The following is a 20,305-nucleotide window of genomic DNA, read 5'->3' as shown; positions in this document are numbered from 1 at the left end:
CATGGAAGTAGACTGAACCAAGAAGGGATGGTGAGTAAATAAAAGAAGAAAAGTGAATCTAGTCACAATCAGGGTATTTGTCTTTATTTTGTGGTTTAAACTTGTGTGAATCTATGCCTTCCTGACCCCATTTACTATCTAAGAATTGTTCCCAGAGATTCTTGGTTTTAATTTGTTTGCCTTAGTTGCTCTGTAACACCTAGCAATCAAGTATATCTTCTGTTTTGCAATTAAAAAAAAAAATCACTTTAAGTGATTTGATTCTTGTGTCCTGAAAAGTAACAGGAGGTGTCTAGCTGGCTGGCTCAGACTACGAGGTCAGCTACCAGAGACTGTAGCTTCTCTTCCCTTTGCTGTCTCAAGTGGTCTTGTGGTAAAAGGCCTTGAGGGTACCCCTGGGGGAGAATTCAAGCATTCCCCCCTGATTTTAGGGATAAATCACTTGATAGGGACAGCTTTTATTTATTTCTCAGAGCCACTGTATCTGACTCTCAGGAGGTGGGTGTGTACTTTTTTTTTTTTTAAGCAAAGCCTCCTGGCCAAATTATGTAAGGTCTTTGCGGGCCCCCCACCTTCTTCATTCAGAGTGCCAGAGTGGGGATCAGTTCTGATAGGGTTAAGAGCCACTGACCAACAGAAAATCCATTGGGGACCACACATGAGATGCAACTCCCCCCCCCAAAAAAAAACCCCACACTTCTCCAAAAAAAAAAAACAACCCTCACTGATGTGGCCCTCAACTGAAACACACCTCACTCCTCTGGAGCCCCAGCACCATGGAGTAGGGGAAAAGGATAGGGAGGACTGAGTTTCAGGGCTTCCCGTAGACCATATTTACTTTTCCGGGGTTCCAGAATTACTGGATTATTGGATCCCCTTATGCTCTAGGGTGGGGACAAAAATGAGGGCTTCAGGATGTGGGAGAGGGCTGCCAGTGAGTGGGATGGGGTGCAGGATCTGGGAGGCAGGAGGGGTACAGAGGGGAGTTTGTGAGGTCTGGGTGGGAGGAAGAGTTCAGAAGCAGGCTGGGAGTAGGGCGTCTAGGCAGGGGGGAAGTGAAGGAGCAAGGGAAGGTGTCAGAGCAAGCTGGAGATATGGGGTCTTGGAGGAGGAAGGGAAGTGAGAGAGGGATTGGGGTGCAGGGATCTGGGCATGAGGGGGGAATACTTACCTGGCATTGTGCCCCCTTGCAGTGGGGAAAGCTTCCAGACAGTGTGTTGCCGCTGCCTCAGCAGGCTAGGAAGGGAGAGTGAGTTAACCCCCCCCCCACACACACACACACACAGCAGGGAGACCACGCAGCCCTGAGGCTCCAGCTCTGGCTTCCTGCTTAGAGGGAGCAGGGGGAGGCGAAGAAAGCCCCGACCTTCCCCACCAGACCTGACTCTCAGAGAGCAGTAGAGCACAGGGTGGGGGGTAAGGGGGAGAGAGCGCGGCACTGCACAGAGCACGGCACTGCACAGAGCGCACCTGCCAAGCCTGAGCATGCCTATGCCCCACACTGCAGTGTCCCGCCAGGATCCATGAGGCCCCTGCCAGGGCTGAGGCAGAAGCTCTAAGATGCCAAGGTCCAGGAGCAGCTCCACCAGGTTTTTCCTCTGACCCACCTCACCCGCCATGCCTTCCACTGCCCCATCCTCAGCCCGTCTCCCAAAGGCCCATGACCCTGCTGCTCTTTGCAGTTTCCTCAGAGGGCCCAAGGGGGGGTGGAAACTCTGTCCCTTGCCCATGTTGCATAGGCCAGGGGTTGGAGCTCATTTCAAGCCAAGCCCCTGGTTTAGCTTCACTCCTTGGCTGCTGTTGGGGGGCTGCCCTTCTCAGCAGTGGCAACCACTGTGGCTAGCAGCCTGGAGATGGAGGCGGCAGTGGCAGCTAGACAGAGGCAGTCCCACAGGGGGAGAGAAGGGGCCATGCAGCACACACACTGGGGAGGGTACAGAGAGTGGCAGGCACTTGCCAGTGGCAGTGCACACAGCACTGGAACTCAAGGAATGCTGTAGCATGAGCCACAACCAGCATGGGGGCACCTCCGAGTACCCCATTGCTGTGCGCACAGCCTAATCTGCTCTGCTAGGGAAGGGTGTCAGCCACTCACACACCATGAGAGCTTGGGCTCCCTCCATGTGAGGGAGGAAGGGGGACTGAGCAGAGCTCCCACCATGGCCTGTGCGTGCCACTCAAAATTGGCTCATGTGCCACTCATGGCACATGTGCTATATGTTGCCAACCCCTGGCTCTAGGCTATGAAACAAGACTCTCGAAAAGCACCAGCGGAAACTGAACTTTTACAGCTGTCATATTCCCGTGCAATGTTAATTTTCATTAAGACTTTTACTGACTATACTGCCTTTTAAATAGCTGAATTACACTACACATATGCAGGCCAGTGAGTTTTGTATTAGTAAATATGCATATGACAGAGCAAAGAGGCCCAAGGGGAATAGGGTCCCCTTGTAGAGGATAATGTAAAACAAAAAAGACTGTCATGGGAAGGGTCTAACCTAACCATGGCTAATTATAAATAATTTTGTTGAGTAGTCTATTACGGAATATTTTTAACCCATGAAGTTTACATGGATTAAGCCTATTTAATCCATATCAGTGTAAAGTACAGTAATTCCTCATTTAACACAGTAGATACATTTCAGAAAATGATTGCGTTAAGTGAAAACGTGTTATGCAGGGTCAATTTTCCCATTGAAAATAATGGAAAAGGTGGGGGTTGCATTTCAAGTGGTGGTGTCTAAGTCAATTTTCTGTTGGTGCTGAGTCATCAACATTAGACGATGTAGATAGAACAGGGCTATCTTGTTCATCAGATGATCTTTTTTAGGTTGAACATGAAAAAAAACCTTTTGATAGAGAGCTGCTTTGCTGCTTTTTGTTTTTCATTGTAAAGCTGCTGGTAGCAAGATATAGCACTTTCTAAGCTTTTCACTACTTTTGAGCTCCATTCATGACCAGGATCAGTCTCAACAAAAATGTTTATTGCATCACTTATAAGCTTAAATGCTTCAGCCATAACTTTCATTGATAATGTTCAAATAACTGGCTCAGCATGTTCAGGCTCATTTTCCAACCACTGCTCATCCGGAAGCTTCAACTCGTCGATAGACAACTACTCTCCATGAGAGTTGAGCAACTCTTGCACATCAGTAGCATCCACCTCCTTTAATCCTGCTTCATGGGCTAGGGCTACAATCTGCATTTTAGCTTCAGCTATTTCAGTGTCAAACTACCTAAACTCATGAACACATGCAGGCCATATACAGCGCCAAACTACGTTAAGGCAACTCTATTTAACTTCTGCCCAAGCCTCTGCTATAATATCTATAGCATCTTTAATGTTAAATTTTCTCCAGAATTCCTTGATTGTAGGCTTATTCTTGCCATCTGTCCCCTTTATGAGCCTAGCAAACGTACGGCACAAGTAATAGGCCTTTAAAGCAGCCTATTACTTGATCCCTTCCTTGATCAAAAGGTTGAATTAACAAGGTTGTATTGGGGGTAAAAATAACACACAAATGTTTTCTGAGAGATCAGTAAAGCAAGAAGGATGCCCTGGTGCATTATCTAGAAGTAAAATTTTGAAAGCAACATTTTCTTGCAAACAATAGTCTTTCAAACTCAGTCGATTGCAGGAGTATTCTGTGAAGATGCTTGCAGTTACCCATGCTTTCGCATTGGATCTCCAAACCACAGGAAGATGATCCTTTGAATACCCAGCTAAAGCTCTAGGGTTGGCAGAACGGTAAACTATCATCGGTTTGAGCTTGCAATCCCCGTTGGCATTGATACATAGCATCACAGTGATAAGATCCTTTGCAGCCTTAAAACCAGGTGCATAAGCCTTATTACGAGAGATATATGTGCGTGCTGGCATGCGCTTCCAGAAGAGTCCTGTTTTGTCCAGGTTAAACACCTATTTAGACAAATAGCCACCTTCCTTTATAATAGCTTCAAATATTGCTGGGAATGATTCAGCAGCCTCCGTGTCAGCAGCAGCAGCCTTTCCTGTTATTTTTATATTATGTAAATTTGAACGCTTTTTAAAGCATTCAAACCAACCATGACTTGCATTAAATGGCTCGGCATCAGTTTCATTCAATTCTATTTTAACAGCATCATAGAAACCTTTGGCTTTTTCCTAAATAACAGCCAAACTCGCTGGCATCTTTCGTTGTGTTTGGTCTTCAATCCACATAGACAATCGCCTCTCCATATTTTCCATTAGGTTAGATCGTGTACGAACAACCTTTTTCACACTTACTGGTGTTGCATTTTTGCAACTTTCCTTAATTTTCTCAGCTTGGGTACGGATTGTGTGCACGCTAGACTCATGCATATTCAAAGCGTGAGAGAGGTCACAATTGAGTTCACCTTTTTCAATTCACTTTTCACTTCAAGTTTCTCTTCTAATGTAAACGATTTTCTATGCTTCTTGCTTGCAGAAGCAGATGTATCACTTTCCTTACGCTTTCCACTCATAAGGGATACAGGAATATACAGCAAGATACAGTACAGTATCTAGTAATATACAGCAAGATACAGTACAGTATCTAACTATTCAGTACAAGAGTACAGCAGGAGACAGATATTCCTGTAAAAGTAGGAAAACAGAATTCAGTGTCCATCAACCCACCTTTCCCCCTCCCCTCTGTTTTCATTAAACCAATGCTTTCTATCAGTTGAAGAAAGATAATTTCTTCAGAGCTCATCAAAACTGCTTAGTTTTTAAAAAGTAAAAGGATAGCCTTAAACTTTATTGTGAAGGCCCAACAATGAAACTGAAAATTTTGTTTACTTTGAGCTGCAAAACAAATACTTGCTACTGTAGCCAGAGATAATTTGGCATTGGTGACTTAAATGATACATACCAAACACCCCCGCCCCCAGCCACACACACACACACACACACACACACACAAAATCCTTGGTGTTCCTCAAAAAAAATAGTTTGGTGTTCCTCGGTCTTAAAAGTTTAAGTAACACTGATCCAGGAGAAGGCTCAAACAATGTTTATATTTGGAGTACTTACAGGTATACTATACTAACAAAAGTACTCCTAGAGTAGATGCAGCCATACTGTCAAAACTGTGCTTTTTATCAGTACATTAAAAAGTGCAGTTTTGCTAGTACATAAGAGCCATACTGGATCAGACCAAAAGTACATCTATCCCAAACTCCTGTCTTCCCTTCCGACAGAGGCCAATGACAGGTGTCCAAAAGGGAATGAACAGTTAATCAAGTTATCGATCCTCTGTCACCCATTTCTAGCACCTGACAAACAGAGGTGAGGGACACCAATCCTGCCTGTCCTGGCAAATAACCATTGATAGATTTATATTCCAGGAATCTTATCTAGCTCTTTTTGGAACTCTGCTAAAGTTCTGGCCTTCACAATATCCTCTAGCAAAGAATTCCACAGATTGACTGTGTTGTGTGAAATAGTATTTCCTTTTGTTTCAAACATGCTACCTATTAATTTCATTTGGTGGCCCCCAGTTCTTGTGCTTTGGAAAGGAGTAAATAAAAGGGAATTACTCACTTTATGCAGTAACGTCTGTTCTTTGAGATGTGTATCCCTGTGGGTGCTCCACTGCTGGTGATGGGTTGTCCCAAAGCCACAAATCAGAGCCTTGCAAAACAGTTTGCCCATTGGGCTGCGCATGCACAAAAAGACGCCTCATGACATTCACGTGTTGCGTGCATGACCTTCCATTCCTCATCTACGCCCAAGAAGCTAAGACGCCAAGTAGAGGGGACGAAGGGTGAATTATGGAGCATCCAAGGGGACACACATCTCGAAGAACAGTCATTGATGCACGAAGTAACTTTTTTCTTCAAGTGATGTCCTCGGGGGTACTCCACTGTTGGTGACTATCCAGTGGAAAATAGAGTCACTGTTTGGTGGTGGAGGACAAGACTGCTGTAGCCACTGCTGTGTCTGATTCTAGCTAAGGAAGAATTGCGGTGTCCAGCGAAAGTGTGGTCAGATGACCATGTGGCAGCACGGTAAATGTCTCTGAGGGGGACATTGTTTAAAAAGATTGTGGAAGCCATGGTAGTATAGGTGGAATGTGCTCATGGTGGATTCGGTAAGGGTCTGTTGCAAATAGCATGCCATTTCAGTACGCAGGTAGATAACTGTCAGTCCCCGTAATACACGAGGTTCGAAGGGATGCCGGAAAGGATGAGACCACAACTGGGGGCTTTAAAAAGCACAAACTGATTTTATTTTGATGACGCCAGACAATCATCAGAACAAAAATTAAACACAAAAGAATTCCCTGAGGCTTTTCTAAATCACAATAATTCCCAATAACTGCCCAGGGGTTAGGAACAGTTGAATTAACACTGGTATTGTCCATAGGGCTGATTATTTACACAACTTTGTACAAGGAAACAGGAAAAACCCTAAACCACAACTATTTATAAACTAACTTAGTAACTTTTTAACCAATTAGGATAGGGATGATGGCGGGGGGGGGGGGGGGTTATACCAGTTCTGGAGACAGCAGGAACACAAGTACCGGTCGCATGCTCATAAACTGTCTCCACTCGGGTCGACCAACTCGGAGTACGCTCAGTAAGACTCGAGAGCGGGGGGGTGCAAGGTGTCTGGGTGATCAGGCCAGGTGTTCACTCGATGCGAATCCTCAGTGAGAGAGGGGCTGCCTGCCTGTTTTATTGCCTGTGAACTTATCACCCCATAGGTTGGTTTTTGCTGCAGTGGGTGGAGTAGCAGGCCTGAGCACAAGTCAGCCCATTGGCTGATCTTTCACTGCAATGGGTGGAGCGAGCAGGGGAAGATTATTAATTTACATGCCTTTATATGGAAAACACTCCACCTCACAGACAGAGCCCCCTATACCAGCCTTAGAGGTATTACAGGCTATGGCTCCCTGCGACGGGCAGCCATTGTTGTAGTTCTGACTCGGACAATAACCACTTAGAATGCACTGGGTTTAAATTGGCATACCCATGGAGCATTCTGCAATTGATATTAAAAGGCACTAAGATTTGCAGAAAGCTCTCATGTTCTCTCTAAGGTGGCGGCAAGTGCACATCAAATGTCCAACGTGTGCAGTATCACATCCCAGGGGAACGCATGGGGCTTCTGGTAGAAGGTAGGTAACACAAAGGGTTCATTAACATGAAACGAAGTACAAATCTTTGGCATCAGGGAGAGATGCAATCTCATAGTAACTGTCTTTGGTTAAGACTCTATGTTGGGGTCCACCATTAGGGCCCCAAGCTCACTGACTCTCCTAACTGAAGTGATAGCGATTAGAAAGGAGATCTTCATAAAAACGAAGGGAAATGAAACAGTGGCCATAGGTTCAAAGGGAAGTCTGATCACGCAGTCTAGAACCAGGTTCAAGCCCCACGACTGCAGTGGAACCCTACGAGGCAGATGAAGAGTCCGTAAGTCTTCTGAAGCTTTTTGTGACCAGGTGTGAAAACTGAAAGTCCATCAATGAGATCATGAAATGCTGTTATTGCTAGTAAGTGGAATCTTCAAGAGGAAACAGTCAACCTGGTTGTCTTGAGCTCCAAAATATAGTCCAGGATGGTATGGAGTGGGGACATGTGAGGATCAATCCGTTCCCACTAACACATGACAGAAAAACATGTCCATTTTTGTAGGCAGATCTTTCATGTGGAGAGTCTCCTGATGTGGAAGACATCCTTCACCTGCCCAGAACATCGGGCCTCTAGTCTCAGAACCAGATAGGAGCCATGCGTGGAGATGAAGAGTGTGCAGCTGAGGGTGCAGCAGCGCCCCACGATTCTGGGAGAGACGGTCATGCCGACATGGCAGTGGGTATGGAGACTATCGATAAGTGGTGAAGGTATGGAAATCAGGTTTGTCTTGATCAGGAAGGAGCTATTAGACTGATTCATGCATGGTCTGTACAGATCTTGTGGAGAACTCTAGGAATGAGATGAATCAAAGGAAATGCATAATGTATTGGGGCTCTCCACTGAATTGGGAAGATGTTTGATAGAGCCTTTGCCAAGAACTGCTTGGGAGCAGATTTGGGGGCATTTGGCATTCTGGTGGGAGGCAAAGAGGTCTATGGAACGGGCAGCCTCATCGGGAGAAGACTGAAGCTAGGACTACTGAATGCAACTCCCACTCATGGTCCGTAGAAAATGTGTGACTCAGAGTCCTCAGTGGTATTGGTCACACTAGGTAAGTATGATGCTATGAGTGTCACCCAGTTGCAGATGTACCAATACCACAAGCGGATGGCTTCATTGTATAAGGAACGACAGCATTCCCTTGTTTGTTTATATAAACATTATTGAAAAATTGTCCATAAGTATTCTGACTCTGTCGTTGATAACTTTGAGAGCCAAGTATGCACTGGCGTTTCTCTCAGCTCTAAGCCCCAGGAGGCTGACATGCAATGAGGTGCCTCAGCCCAATAAAGATGCATCCATTGTGAGCCACACCATAGGCTGGGGTTGACAAAAGGAGACCCCCTATGAGGAGACTGTCAAGGGACGTCCACCAGCCTAGAGAGAGAACATCTGGAGGTACAGTAACTCTCTTGTGCAGCAGATGGTGCAACAGAGTTTAGACAGACGCCATCCAATGCTGTAGGAACCAGAAATGCAGTCAGGCACGTTGGACAACATAGTTAGCTGTGGCCACATGGCCCGTAAGCTGTAGACAGCTAAGTGTCATAGTGAAAGGGCTCATGGACAGAATAGCTATGAGATCATAATTGAGCACAAAATGCTGTTGAGGTAAGTAGACCCAGCCTGAAATTGAGTCTATGCGAGCGCCAATAAACTCTTTGTCCTTCATTGGTTCTAGGGTAGACTTTTGTTTGTTGATAAGACAACCAAGATGACTGAATAGGTGCTTGGTCTTCTGTATCATGGAGGTGGTTTCCTTTCGAGACCATCCTTCTATAAGGCAATTGTTGAGGTACAGAAAGATGACCACATGCTCATGTAGATACCCTGTCACTATGGCTAGAACCTTTGAGAAGATTTGAAGAGCAGAGGAAAGGGCGAAAGGCAGGACCTTGTATTGATAGTGGTCTGCTCCTAGTGCAAAATGGAGGTAATGCCTGTGTGCTGGGCATATGGCAATGTGGAAATACACAACTTGTAGGTTGAGGGCTGCAAACCAGTCCCCTTGGTCCAGTGCTAGAATAATTGTTTTTAGCGTGACCATCTTGAAGCACTGTTTGTGGAGAAATTTGTTCAATTTGTGATCAAGGATCAGTTTCCAACACCCTGTTCTTTTCTCAGTGAGAAAGTACTTTGGATGAACCCCCTTCCCTGGAATCATTCAGGTACCCTCTCTACTGCTCCCAACAGCATGAGTTGATCAATCTCCTGTCTTAACAGGCTCGCGTGGGAGGGATGCCTGAAGAGGAATGAGGTGGGGGAAGGGAAGTAAAGGGGGATGATGTATCCAGAACGATTATCTCCAGCACCCAGATGTTATGGACTCCCAGTGTTGTAAAAAGTGGGTAAAAAGATGGCATGGTTGTGAAGGCACTGGATTCTCGAGGAGGTTGTGCAGACCCTTGACCACTGTCTCAAACCTGTTGTTTTGTGGTCTAAGTAGCAGAAGAGTGTCCCTAGGTTGAATGTCTCTTCTGTAGTTGCTTTTGAGACTGGTTGTAGTCCTAAGATCTCTGTGGTGGGAGGTTGTACTGCCCCATCCCTGTTTCTACTGTACAGGGTGTACCGCTTGCAACAACAGGGAGGGGCATATATGCCAAGAGTACGAAGGGTGGTACACGAATCTTTGCTGCTATGTAACACCTCATCAGTTTTGGCAGTAAACAATGTCTGTTTGTCTAAAGGGAAATTTTCTACTTCAGACAAGCTCCCAGGGAAACCCAGAAGCCAGTAGCCAAGATGCTCTACACATGACTATGGCAGTAGCAGCCACTCTAGCAGCAGTGTCTGCAACATCTAGAGATGTCTGAAGGGCTGTGTGGGCGATAGTGTGGCCCTCATGAACTACGGCCTTTAGGATGGATCTTTCTGAATTGGGAAGATTTTCCATGAGCTCCCCCAATTTTGAGTAGTTATTGAAATCATGATTTGGTAAAAGGGCCAAATAATTAGCCACTCAGCTGTAATATGGAGAATGAGTATATTTTTCTGTCAGAAAGGTCCAACTTCCTGTGGTCTTTGTCATGATTTCCTGCTCTCTATTGTAGCAGCTTAGATCTGTTCTGCGCCGACTTCACAACTAAAGAATTTTCTGGGGATGCATGAATAAGAAGTCCATGTCCTTGGCAGAAATAAAGTACTTCCTGTCAGCCCTTTTACACATAGGTTGAATTGAAGCTAGAGTTTGCCACAGCTCATCTGATGTCTCCATAATTGCCCTGTCAATGGGCAGAGCAATTTTGCCATGCAGTGTGGGCTGTAAGTTTTTCAGGTGCTTTTTTTCTTGCACCTCTTGAAATGCAACCTCCTGGCTCGTTGTCCCCTTTTAAAATGTTCTTGGAATTAAGATCGTTACATGGGTATGTGTCGGATGGGATGACTGTTTCATCAGGCGATGAAGAAGAAGAATTGTCTGCTGGAAATGTGTCCAGGGCATGAGGGTCAGGATTCCTGTCATGGATCTGTCCCGCCTCCTCTTCCGAGTCTTCGGGTGGAGGGAGGGTACGAGTTGGGGATGTGCATTTTTTAACTGGTGTTGAAGATGCCGTTGATCAGTGTCTATGGGCCCCAGTGCTCCCAGGGTTGGCCACTGGGGTAGATAATGTGGTGGAGGGTATGACCAATGTGCATACCAGGAAGGATGATGAGGTCTGTCCTGATAGTAATATGTCCATGAGCTCATTGGGGAGGAGTCCTGCAATGAAAAATACACTCCTGTAGTCATCATCCTTTCAGGATACTACTGAGACAGCACCGGAGATCTAATAAAATTTGGAGAGCTGTGGGTCGAAGATGGTGCTGGGGATGAATCTCTGGTGGCAGGACGCAAATGGTAGCCTCTGCCATGACCTCCCAGTGTCAATGATGTTTGGTCAGGCGCTGGCTAGGCCGGGTGGTGAGATGGTTCCATCACCAGTGCAGTAGGGGGTGAAGGTGGTAGCATGGGGCTCGGTGCCACGCTCATCAGTACCAGTCGAGTTGACTTCGGTGGCGCCAGCTTAGTAGGTGGTGCTGAAGTTTTTGGTAGTGCCAGGTCACGGTGCGGTGCCGGAGCCGAAGACTGTCTGTGGACTCTTGATGGCATTGAAGAGGCACAGGTCTCTGCCAGGGCCAGTTCCAGCAGTGTGGGACCTGGACCAGAAGGTGCCACAGTACCGGACATACCCAGTCTATCTCCCCTGTTAACTATAGCGGAAGAGGAAGGAAGGAGAGAGCACGCTGGGGAAGATCTCTTAGCAGCCTTCCTAGGCAGTGGTCAGGCAGCTCTTTCCTCAGTGGACTCCTCCTGTGGCTGGGAGGTATGCTGGTCCTCAGCAGGCTGCATGGCCTTCTCAAATAGAATTATTCTAAGGCAAATCTCTCTATCTTTTCTAGCTCTCATGGTCAAACTACGGCAGTGCTCACACTTTTGTGGGATATGGACTTCTCCCAGGAGCAAACACACAGTGAATGTCCATCTGAGGCTGGTATGAGGTCATGACAGGCAACACATTTCTTAAAGCCCAGCAAGCCTGGCATGTTTCTCCATCTGCGGCTTTTCTCTCTCTGTTTCTTTAAAAAAAAAAAAAAAGAGAGAAAGTAAAAAGGAGGGGAGAACAGGGAAAAACAAGTTCTTGAAGCCTCCTGAGTGACTGGGGTTTCATCAAGCTTTCCTGAGGGGAAGAAATTTGCTATAAAAAAAATTAAGCAGAACGAAGGGAAAGTATTTACACAGATAATATCCACAACTAACTATAAAAACTAAGAACTAAGCACTGACATAAGTATGCTCGAGGTTGAAGCTCCATCTGTGACTGAGGAACTGAAAGGGGGTGTCATGGGCTGCGCGCGAGGAGCTAAGGCATGAATGCCACAAGGAGTCTTTTTGTGCATGCACAGCCTAACGAGGAAACTGCTTTGCAAGGCTCCAATCTGCAGCTCCAGGATGATCTATCAGCAACAATGGAGTACCCACGGGGACATCACTCAAAAAAGAACTCTTCCTTATTCACTTTTTCCACACCAATCATAAAAAGTCCCAAGTCTTAATCTCTCCTCAGGCCACAAACCACTGCTTTCCAGGCCATTGCACACTGCCAGGCCATACCCCCAGCTGCTAATTGAGCCATGCTCACTGGGGAGCAGAGTTCCCTGTAAAAGGTGTATGCCTGTTCATGCACAAACAATTCTCCACTTGCCCACTTCCTCGTGCAGCAGCACAGTGAGTGATGCAGCGTGCATCTGCCCCGGTGTACTAGAGCTGGAGCCGGGGCCATGATGAAGCTATTCCTAATGGGGCAGCCTTACCCTGGCCTTGGTGTTCCAGCTCCAGCAGAGCCGCGTGGAGGGCGGCTGCGGCAGAGAAGCTCCCAGGCTAGGCTCCCACCCCATTTCTCATGCAGGAAGTGAGACCAAGGAACCAGCTGCCCGCAAGCCTATTCTCCCACTGCACTGGCACTGTCGGACAGCTCCCTCTTCCCTTCCTACTCAGCAGGAGCCTCCCTCCGCCTCCAGCTATTCCCAGTGCAGCCGATATGCACACACAGGGACCTGCCGCCACCCAACTGTGCTGAGCCCTAGGGGCTGGCTCAAGGGTACCCCCTGGTGGGGCAGCTGAGGATAAACAGGGGCTGCCACTACCCAGGTGGCTGGGCTGGGGTGAGGGAACCAGGCGGGAGAAGCCATCTGAGCCAGAGTCAGCACCTTACTGCTTTCAGCCCAGCCTCTTCCCGGCTTGGTCCACTCTTTCACTCATACCTCTTGTCCCCTTCATCCCTTTTCCTTCCCTCTCCCCCCGCCCCCATCTATCCCCCAGTTCCCTTATGCGTGTGTACAGATGCAATGTAAAATAGCACATGACCATTTAAAATTAATTACCATAATGAACATGTAGATATGTGAATAAGTTACCATAATGCACATGCAAATATTTCTATACCAATCGGCCAAAAACTTTTGAATGAGTTTGCCCATCCATAGTATTAAAAAGGTTGGGAACCACTCACTACATGAGGACTGTCCCTCTTTTTCAATGACAGCTTACTGTAGAAGCTGTAGAAACCATTTTCATATTTAGCTAGAAGCCATCTTGTATATCAGAAACCATTTCAGCTTTTCTCTCAAGCACGTAGACCAGAGTGAATGTTCTGTCACCCCGTGAGAAGAGGCCTACAAGATGGGCTATTGGTATGTGTTAATTGGGCTGGTTGGGACAGGAGATGTACTCCCTCGTACCTGTCCACCATCTTGTTGATAAGGCTTTGTTTTTCCAAATTTAATTGAGGATTTCTGTAATTGGATGCCCTGACGTCAGACTGTTTGGCTAAGGGTATAAAGATACTAGGATTGATTGTATTAGCAGCCTTACTGGGCCCGGCTCTGCTGTGACCACGTTTGGCTCATGCTGTGCTTTATTAATTAACAAAGCTGTTTGTTAGCTGCCTAAACACAGAGGAGCGGAGGACTGTCCCTCTTTTTCAATGACAGCTTACTTTGCTTAAGAGCCTTCGGTAAGGGACATTGTCAAAAGCTTTCTGGAAATTTAAGTACATTATATCCATTGGATCCCTCTTGCCCGCAGGATTGTTGACCCCCTCAAAGAATTTTAATAGATTGGTAAACCATGATTTCTCTTTGCAAAACCATGTTTACTTCCTCCCAACCCCCAAGCAAATTTTATTTATATAAATAAATAAATAATTTTCTGCGGGATGACAGTTACATCATCATGTTGCGGCCTGCCTCTGTCACTGCCCTCAGCAACTTGCTGTGGCCAGTCTCAGCACCGTCCCTCTCCAGTAATATGCTGCTCCAGCTTCACACCCCAGAGGGCTGCACTACCAGGAAGGAGATACTGGGGCTAGGTCCTCTCGGTCATCTGAGCCTGCACCCTGATGCCGGGCCACATCAGGTCCCTTCCACCATCCAAGCCTGACCTTCCCCATATCCCCTCATCTCTTCCACTGAGACTCTACACCTCCAGCCAGCTCCTGCCCACCTCCCAGACACCTACTCCAAGAGACAGGGGGTTGGCAAGCATAGCAAGCAGGGGGTACAGCCCCCTCTATTTATCTGATCAGTCTGTTCTTTAGTGCCAACTGTCTATATCAGGAGTTTCTGCCAGTACTGCTGTGTTAGTCAAGGATTACATAACTTCACACACCTGAAGACACACTGTGCTGGAAGAAGCATGTAGTGGAGACAACCTTAGACCTTTTCCAAATCCCACAGAGTTTTACTATGGAAGTACTGATCCAATATAGTTTATTCTAGGTTGTGTGGGAGGAGGAGGAAAGCTAAGCTATATCAGTATAACAATGCCTTGTACCGCTAATTTAATCTACTCTAGACCTTCTGGCATAACTATGTTAGGGGGAAAAATAAACCTCTTACTGATAGTTATTACTAACACTTGTGAAGAGAAGGTGTCAGAGTTCTCTTTAAATAGCATGTATGACAACTCTTTCTAAACCGTGTTTAATATTTGTTGCAACAATTTTTCAGGAGAGATGTAAAAGGAAAGAGTTTGCCTCTAGTATATCCTAAATACACATCAGAAAATACTTACACTATGTAAGTCCCTCTCTACACTATTAATGTGAGAACTACTTTTAAAACTTATGAACACATTAGTCACTCTAGGGATGCATTAATTAGTCTATAAAATTTTACCAGAATGTAAGAGCAGAGTAGGTTACTAATACAGCTATTGCACATGTATGAGAATCTGGTTTTGCTCCCAGGGACTGACAGGTAACTCCCACACCTTGAGCAACTTCAAAGAAAACCTAAGGGGAACATTAACTTGCTTGAAATTGAGGAAGGCTCTTTCCCCAAAAGGGGAGGTTAATTGATAAGATGGTGCTGCAAGATGATTATGCTTACTCACAAAAGTTGTTTTCCACACAGGCCAAGCTACCAAATATTCAAGGGAATTTACACAAATTGTCATTACCTGCGACAAGGTTATATCAATTTTCTAGAAAACCTGATTTAGCTGCAGTACACTTGACTGATCAGAAAATATATCAAACAAATCATACAGTGGCTTTATCTTAATTCTTCCCACATAACTTAGAGTTTTACAGAATCTAAGGCGCATCTCAACTTAAAGCCCACATTTTCAGAAATTTCTTCTTATATTGGGTGTCCAAATCAAGACACTTATCCTTCATATAAGCCCAGGCTCATGCCCAAATCTGTACAGCATAGGTGGGGACCTAGACCCCGTAGGCCAGATATGGTCTGCAAGACTCACAGCTCCTCTGCAGCAGCAGAGCAAGCTGGCACTGGTGCTCTAACCATGAGGATGGACACCAAGACAGTTCTCCACTGCTGGGAAAGTGGGGGGGGGGGGGTGCAAACCTCATGGATTGGATCAAGGCAAGCCATGGTCAGCATCTGGCCCATTCACCCTGCCTGCCAGGGGTAAGAAACTGCTCTGTGAGCTACTGTTCCTTCTTCCTCCCCTCCTCCCTCCAGCTGGGGAATGGCTGTGCAGGGAAGCTCCATCCTTGCACTGCATACAGGCTCCCTTTTCTCAGCCCACTCTTGCATCCTACCTCCCACTCAGATTCCACAACCACACCCTGAGCCTACTCCTGCACCCTGCCATCCACTCAGACCATACACCCCCACTCTTCTCCTCAGCAGCCTCCTTTCACACACTAAATCCCTAATTTTTGGCACCACAAAATATGGGCCCCCAAAAGAGTTAATAGGGCCCTGGGGTGTCCCTTTCCCCCCGGGCTCTATGGAGCTGGAGTGCGAGAGGACCCATGGCACTCTGAGTGAAGTGAGTGTCTTTCTGATAATCAATTGGGGGACACAGCCATGAGGTTGTGTTTTGTTTTCTACTTCTCACTTGCATGCCCTCCCTGAGTGATTTTTCCATGGGTCTGACCCAAAAAAAGGGTCCCTACCATTGCTGTAGAATAGAGGATAATTTTTTACAGGTTCTGAGAACCAGCAGCTCCCACTGACTCTAGTGGGAACATCAGGTGCTCAGTGTTGGAAGTCATCGTCTGGGTGCCAAGCTGGTCATTAAAAAACAGGCAAGCAAAACCAGTAGGCATTTTGAAAATTGGGTGCAGTTTGATTAGCCCTAAGGAATGAGTGACAGAACTGAGGTTCTTGACTCCAAGGCCTGTGCTCAGACCACAAAGATGTGGGTGCCCACATTACAGCACTAGTTTGACAACCAGCAACCTCTCACCAAATTCAGAGCAGGTAATACTCGATCTGACACCACAACGTGCAGCCATGAGAGCGTTACTGTCCTTACACACAGGTGAAAAAGTTGACAAATCAGGAAGGAGGGCAACGGAGAGAAGATGCCTTGTGTTTACCCCACACACTTTGCTGCTCCAGCAGGAAAGGAAAGGAACGAAATAGCCAGGCCCATCCCAAGCAAAAGCAGAGCATCACCTGGGCAGAAACGGCGCCCTAACTCGTTATGAGAGATACCAGGGCAGGCAGGGGTCTGACACCGGGGCCCCCTCAAGGGGTTTTGCTAGGGAAAGCCCCCCACAGCCAGGGGGGGGACGCAGGTCCCAATCCTGGGCGTTTAGCACCTCAGGATCGGGCCCACCGAACAACTTCTATCGGCCCTGGGAAGCAGCAGCCGGTCCCCACAGCACGTCGTGTCCTGCCAGGACCCCGCCTTCCGCCACGTCCTCGCCGCCCCCGGCCAGTCGCCGTGCGACAGCCTCCGGGCAGCGCCGCAAGACGGACCCCGCTTCCCTGCCCGCTCCCCACCCGACCTGGCCGCCTCCCGCACTCACCACAGCCCCGGCCACGGCATGGACCAAGCTCTCGTAGGAAAACGCCGCCGCCATGCCGGCCGCTCCTGCGGGCTCCGCTGCAAACTTCAGCGGCGCCCGAGCGCGAGGCGAGGCGGCGGGCGAAAAGGGGAACCTCGCTGCGGCCGCCGGGTCCTGCCGCTCCATGGCTTCCCCGGGGCACGTGATCTCCGAGCCGCCCACTCCAGGGGCCGGCCCCCCGCTGCCAACCACGCCCGCCCCCTCGATTGGGCCGCGCCCCGCCAATCACCTCGCGCCGTTCGCTTTGCTCGCGGGCCCCCGGGCTCGAGCCGCTCTACCGGGCGCAAGGAGCCGCTGCCGCGTCGGTGTCGCCTTGCTCCCTCCGCCCCCCTCTCGCTTTTTCACTGGGCGGCAGCCGTTGGGCCCAACGGCTAGAGGGTGCGCAGGGACGGGCTGCCAACGTTCCCGACCGGGCGCCATTGCCGACAGTGGTATCCGATCCGGTCGGGAAGTTGGCAGCCTGCCCTGGGTGGAGAAAGCAAAGCTCCCTAGGGCCTGGCTGGCAGCGGCCTCAGGTGCTCCTGGGCTGTGTCTGCACTGGCGGGCTCTTGTGCAAGAGCACGTCCACACTGCCCTGTGCTGTTGGGCAAGAATATCCATAGTAGCATGGAGCTCTCTTGCTCAAGAAAGCTCTGATGGTCATTTTAGCCATAGAGGTTTCTTGCGCAAGAAACATCTGCCCCGCACACACTGGCCATACTGCCCTTTTGTATAAGAGCTTCCCACGCCGTACTGTAAATCTTCTTGCACAAGAGGGCTTACACTTGTTAGAAAAGAGCGTAGCTCTTGCGCAAGAAGCCCTGTCTTCTGACACCGTACTATAAATCTTCTTGTGCAAGAGCGAGTGGGCAGTGTGGACGTTCTGCGGGTTCTTGTGCAAGAACCCACCAGTGTAGACACAGCCCTAGAGACCTGCTCTTACGAGCCTCCAGGAGCTGGAATTCAGTCCAGGATCACCCTTTAACCAAAAACAGAAAAGAAAACCAAAATACACTCACAAAATGACAACTTCCTGAACCACACAGCTCTACCGGCTATGTATCCAAAATAATCTTGCAGTTGCCTTCTGACAAGGTAGTTTAATCAGTCTACCAAGAGATCTCCTCTTGGCAGATTAACCCCGTAATCCCAATCTTCCTTTTTCTAGGCTAGGAGAATAAAGAGAAAGCTCTACTCTATCCGCACCCAGTGGTCATTCCTAATTGGAAAAAAGTTGAACTCCTTCTTAGTCTTAAACATTTTATAACCTCCCTGCACAGGCAGTACAGTTGTTGGATTCAGCTTTTAGCCATCTAAGGCTATGTCTACACTCTCAGCTTCTTGTGTGAGAAATATGTGAATGAGGCTAAGCGTGGAATATTGCTGAGTCTCATTTGCATACCTAATGAGCTGCCATTTTTGCAGAAGAGGCTCTTGCGCCCGAAGGAGCTGTCTACACTGCCCCTTCTTGTGCAATAAAAACCCTCTTGCACAATGCTGTTACCCCGATTATTTTCAGGAATAATGGCATTGCGCAGGAGGGTTTTTCTTGCGCAAGAAGAGGCAGTGTAGACAGCGCCTTCTGGCACAAGAGCCCCTTCTGCAAAAATGGCAGCTCGTTAAGTATGAAAATGAGGCTTGGCGCTATCCCATGCTTAGCCTCATTTGCATATTTCTTGGGCAAGAAACCGCTAGTGTTGACATAGTCTAATAGGCCACAGGTGTCAGCTCCAATCTGATTCTGACTCTCCAGGCAGTCCCAATAAGAAGGGCTTTTCTCTGGCCAGTAAAGCAGTTTAAACCCTCTCAGGGTTAAGTTATAGATCAGAGGCCTCAAACTCCTGATCCACAAAATATTTTGAAAAAGTTATTTAATCAGGACCACATGGCTGTAGGCCTAGGGGTGGGAGCAGCAACATTCAGGGAATAATAATAGCAGCACCCAGGCCCGCTCCCCAGTGCCCACATAGTCTTGGCCACAGAGGGTGCCACTCAGTCTGGGAAGCTGTGCTGTCTCTGCTGTGATGTGAACTGCATTAGCCAGGGAGATGCCTGAGCTCTCACACTTCTGCAGCTAGTGGGGCAGGAGCAGTAGATTTTGCATTTGGTTACTCTGAGTGGGGATTCCCAGCATGAGGATGTGGGTGTTAGTTGGGGAGGAAGGCAGTATTACAGTGCAAGGGCATGGATATTAGCAGAGAGGGAGAGACAGAATTCTAGTGTAAGGGCATGGATGTTAGCGGGATGGGGGCATACCCCAGATCAGTTTCATGTCTTTTATAGGATCCTGGACTCTGTCTGGGTTCTTGGACATAGGGGGAGATATTATCAACTGGCACACACTGTATTGCCAATCCCAAGTGTTCAAGACCCATTAATCATCCCTCCCATTCCACCCTCCAAAAATAGAGTGGCTTCTTGAAATTACAGACAAAAAGAACACTTGCGGATCTTTCTATTTGACATGTGGTATTTCAGGTCTTTGGTTGAACTTGGGGTACATTTTCTAGCTTTTCTCTACAAACCATGAAACCTAAAATCTTCCTTTAAAAAAAGGAGGAAAAAAAGACCTTAATAGGTCATCAAATCCATTTCCCTGCACTCATGGCAGGACTAAGCACAATCTATTCCTGATAGGTATTTGTCTAACCTGCTCTTAAAAATCTTGAATGATGGAGATTCCATAAACGTCACTGATTTTTTATTTTATTTTCAGGAATAAGACTATTGCTTTTGGATTTCTTATGTGTCCAAACTAGTCGGTTTTGTGTCACAGAATGTTTAACATAAAGAGGCTAACACTTAAACTATTTGTAACAGCAACCAATTAGAAACGGGCTTCAACATAAATTTCCCTGGAATGAGTCCAGATACTCATAAGCTTGAGATAGGAGAAGGTGAAAAATAAATATTGTTTGGTTTGCTTTCTAAACAGAAAATAATTCTCAACCCAATTTAATGTAAAATCTGAAAAAGAGGAGGTAGACATTCAGAGTAAAGTACAAAGAAAACACCATGAGGTGCAAATAGCCAGAAAAGGGCGGAGACAGTATATTAGATGACAATGTCTCTTATTTTTTAAATTAAACAGGCTTTACGGAGAATTGACAGAAATCAGTGTTTTCCAGGATCACAGTTGTGTTTGAAATTTAATAATTTGATAGATTACAAAATATTCTTTAACATCAAGTTTTTTTCTTTAGCTTAGTAAGTTTTTGTTTTCTTCTATAAAATTCCCCTCCCAGGTAAAGAAATAGTCAGAGAAATAGTCAGTTTCTTTTTCCTTTCTCCCACCCCACTTTGACCTTTAGTCATAGGAATCCTTCTGAAAGACGTTCTCTTATACAGGCAGTCCCCGAGTTACGCTGATCCGA

General features: G+C 47.1%; 1 protein-coding gene across 2 annotated transcripts in view; it reads right to left on the bottom strand.

The window, feature by feature from the left end:
• SLC25A17 (solute carrier family 25 member 17) overlaps positions 1-17,277 on the bottom strand; it is a 67,943-nt gene extending 50,666 nt beyond the window's left edge. The window contains exon 1 of one of the 2 annotated variants that reach the window (XM_075913586.1): positions 17,182-17,277. Coding sequence is in view for 1 of the 2 variants with exons in the window: in XM_075913509.1 (XP_075769624.1) it covers positions 16,914-17,078 (165 nt within the window). In the remaining variant the exon portion in view is untranslated. Of the gene's footprint in view, positions 1-16,913; positions 17,120-17,181 lie in introns of those variants that run through there. The other variant, XM_075913509.1, reaches the window with a different exon arrangement.
• Positions 17,278-20,305: the final 3,028 nt, after the last annotated feature.

The sequence above is a fragment of the Pelodiscus sinensis genome, chromosome 1, assembly GCF_049634645.1.
Source record: "Pelodiscus sinensis isolate JC-2024 chromosome 1, ASM4963464v1, whole genome shotgun sequence".
Lineage (NCBI taxonomy): Eukaryota > Metazoa > Chordata > Testudines > Trionychidae > Pelodiscus > Pelodiscus sinensis.
The sequence above is the reverse complement of the archived record's forward strand: the minus strand, read 5'-3'. Positions and strand labels throughout refer to the sequence as shown.